Here is a 3,257-nt window from a genome sequence, read left to right as displayed (position 1 = left end):
TCTCCGTCATTAGTGATGAATGCCACCCAGGAAAAACCATAAAAAATAACTTAATTCATGGAAACCTGTGACTCGAGGTAATGCCGACACCACTTCCAGAGAAAGCGTCAAGTCCAGCGCTTAAAAAACCAAATACAAAAAAAAAACAGCCACTGCTTATAACATACTTATATATAAATATATACACTTGTAATTTGTGGTTTACTATCGAACGTCCACGGCTGGAATGAAGACCTTAACACGGACAATACATTTGGCGCCAAACCATAAAAAACCTTGACCATTGGTCATTCTGAACACGTGACTACACTTAGTCTTGATGAACCGTGCAATACATTATTTTTCTACTATACTACGAAACGCAGAAAAATATACGTATTTACTATACCAAACTAGATATACCAAACATACTCAATGTTGACTGACCAGTATACCAAATACAAATTGAACTAAACTTCAAACTATATAAATCTAAATAATAACTCAACAAATATATATTGCATTTGCCGTACGGACGAACTATAGAAATCCACAAAGAACGGGCGCAGAATAGTTACTACAAACACCAGAAAAAACATTTTTTCCTAAAAAATTAAATACCTAAATGCTTGGTCACTTCTAATCTATGTTCTAATGAATCAGCGACATACCCGTCTTTTGCCGAGTCGCTTTTCCAACGACCATGACGTTTCCAACACCTGTCGCTTACATTGGAATTCGCTGCTTTTGTAGCACCACTAGCTCTCAGTGAATGCAAACCAATATTCAAATTTTTACAAACTTCTTTCAAACGATTGACAATACATTCTCTGGCCCTAGTGTAACTAAGTGGTTTGTTTTTATATATCAAACTATAATATCTGCCTGATCTAAAAATAGGTCTGAATAGGAATTCATCTGACGAACTAATCTTAGCTAAATTTAAATACTTTTTTAGTAAAATAAAAGGACATGCTGCAGATTGACCTTTGGCAATAACTATCGAGTCACCTAATCTGTATTAAATATTGATCGGTTTTACTCTTTTCTATAGTAATATCGATATCTGAATTAAAGCGTATGCATTTTTTATTGTAATCTGACGCGAATCTGTCTATTGAATATCTACCCCACTTTTTATCAAAATGGTTGAAAATACATTCTTTGATTTCCAAGTCATCACAATCTGACGTTTTACTGAATATATCAGCTTTTACGTTATCAGTTCTGGGTATCCATTGTGGGCTTAACTGAATTTCTTCCCTAGTACATATGTCTGCAATATTTATTGCGATTGTTTGTAGATCTGACTTGACACTACCTTTACATAATATGTGTACAACGTTCTGATTGTCAGTTCTCCATAGAACTTTTTGACCCTTCAAATAGTTCAATTTCGACATAAGCATTCTATAAACTGCCTCAAGTTCACGCCAAGTTGAACTTTTTACTTGTTCATCAGGTTTCCATGAACCTATTACTTCGCTTTCTTCATACTCTACTATATACCCACCGAAGCCTGTACCAGAAGCATCGGTGTACACCACACTGGTGCAGACTTTCTCGTCTAACAGTTCCTTACCATTGAGGAACTCTACGTTTTCCTTCCAGAAAACGACTTCATCAAATGCCTTTTCTTTAATTGAAACTGGCGAATCCCAACTAGCTTTTTGCATTATGCATTCATAAAGACTCCTAGTTCTCAATCTAACCACACTACCCATAGCTGCTTGCATAGAAATTATCTGACCTACTAATGAAGCCACTAGCCTCGCTTTAAAGAAGCAGTTTCTTGAAGAAATTTTTTCGAGAAAGTGATTTAAAAAATTTCTCAGTTTATCTAATCGTTCAGGTGACGCATAAACCTTACCAACACATATGTCCCATATTAAACCTAACCATTTAACTGTCTGAGAAGGTTGCCAATTGCATTTTTGTTCTGCTATAAGAAACCCAAACATTTGCAATTCTGTGTGCACTTGATAACTTATTTCTAATGCTTTCTCATAATTTTCCCCTCCACCTATGCCATCATCTAAATACATGATGATTTTTATACCTTTTTGTCTAAAATACTGTACTACCTGTCTAGTAACTTTAGTGAAAATGTAACCAGCTGTTGAAATACCAAATGGCAATACATTAAAAACATAATAAGAAATCTTTCCTGAAATTTCCCACGCAAATCCAAGATATGTTTTATGTTCAGAAAATATCTCAATATGATGGTATGCGGATTTTAAATCATATGAAAACAGATAATCTTGCTTGTTAAACAAATTTGCTGCATCACTTGCATCTTCATACATAAATCTAAATTTATGCAAGTGCGGATTTACATGCCTGGCGTCTAAAACTAATCTCAACTTATCCTTATTTTTAGCTACTGTCAAAGGATTTACTACTTTTGGTATGAGATCTACTTTTGACACACAACCTAAACTAATTAATTTTTCTATCTCACTATGTACAAATTCGGGATTATCTAATGCCGATCTGTTGTTTTTTAAAAAACAAATGCTTGGTACAGTGTAAAAAGGTAGTTTATACCCGTTCTTGATCACGCCTAATACGTGATCATTAGCACCTGATTTAGTCCAATGATCAAAAGCCTTTTTAAGCATGCCTATCGGCGATCTATTATCTACTTGTTTACTTATCGACATGTTGTTTTCGTTTAGAAAACTAGACTTGTTTAAACAATCATACTTTATATTTTCAGAATCGGAAATACCGAATTCTTCGAAATCTTGACAATCTGATAAATATTCAAAGTCAATACTTATCTTATCAAAGCTCTGCTTCATTGCAGCGTGATCTTTACGCCAATGACCTGATTTTCCACATTCGTAACATTTCCCTGGTCTGTGTACAGGTAATGATGTCTCAACAGGTATAGGTGCACTCGATCTGGTTGATGTGGGGTGCGAAATGGGGGTAAATCTACTCTTCTTTGTCTTTCTCTCTGCCTTCATTTTCTGTGCAGCTCTAACATCAGCTCTGCGTATTCTTTTCTCGTCTTCGGAATTATCTGCTAGACTGTTCGTCTGGTATTACTCTACCGTCTTCCACCCGCTTTCTGATTGATCAGCCATCTTCACAAGTTTTTGCCTATGTGTTAGCAAATCAATACCTTCACCAATTATTTGGGTGGCTGAATCTATCTCATCGTTTCGCATTGGACTGTCTTTAAGGTTAGATTGGGCTTCTTTCATCTTCTTGATAATTTTGGTGTTGATCTTGTGCTGTTCTTTATTACCCTTCCGTTTGAACTCGTA

At 35.4% G+C, this 3,257-nt stretch overlaps 1 protein-coding gene across 1 annotated transcript; it reads right to left on the bottom strand.

The window, feature by feature from the left end:
• Positions 1 to 986: 986 nt before the first annotated feature.
• LOC139503363 (uncharacterized) lies at positions 987 to 2,954 on the bottom strand. Its single transcript, XM_071293133.1, has one exon. The coding sequence runs from the start codon at positions 2,952 to 2,954 to the stop codon at positions 987 to 989; it is 1,968 nt and encodes a 655-aa protein (XP_071149234.1).
• Between the last annotated feature and the right edge of the window lie 303 nt (positions 2,955 to 3,257).

The sequence above is a fragment of the Mytilus edulis genome, chromosome 14, assembly GCF_963676685.1.
Source record: "Mytilus edulis chromosome 14, xbMytEdul2.2, whole genome shotgun sequence".
In the NCBI taxonomy this organism is placed as follows: Eukaryota; Metazoa; Mollusca; class Bivalvia; order Mytilida; family Mytilidae; genus Mytilus; species Mytilus edulis.
The sequence above is the reverse complement of the archived record's forward strand: the minus strand, read 5'-3'. Positions and strand labels throughout refer to the sequence as shown.

What these genes read in the sequence shown, in the direction of transcription:
- LOC139503363 (XM_071293133.1), bottom strand. Translation starts at nt 2,954, where the DNA reads ATGAAGGCAGAGAGAAAGACAAAGAAGAGTAGATTTACCCCCATTTCG.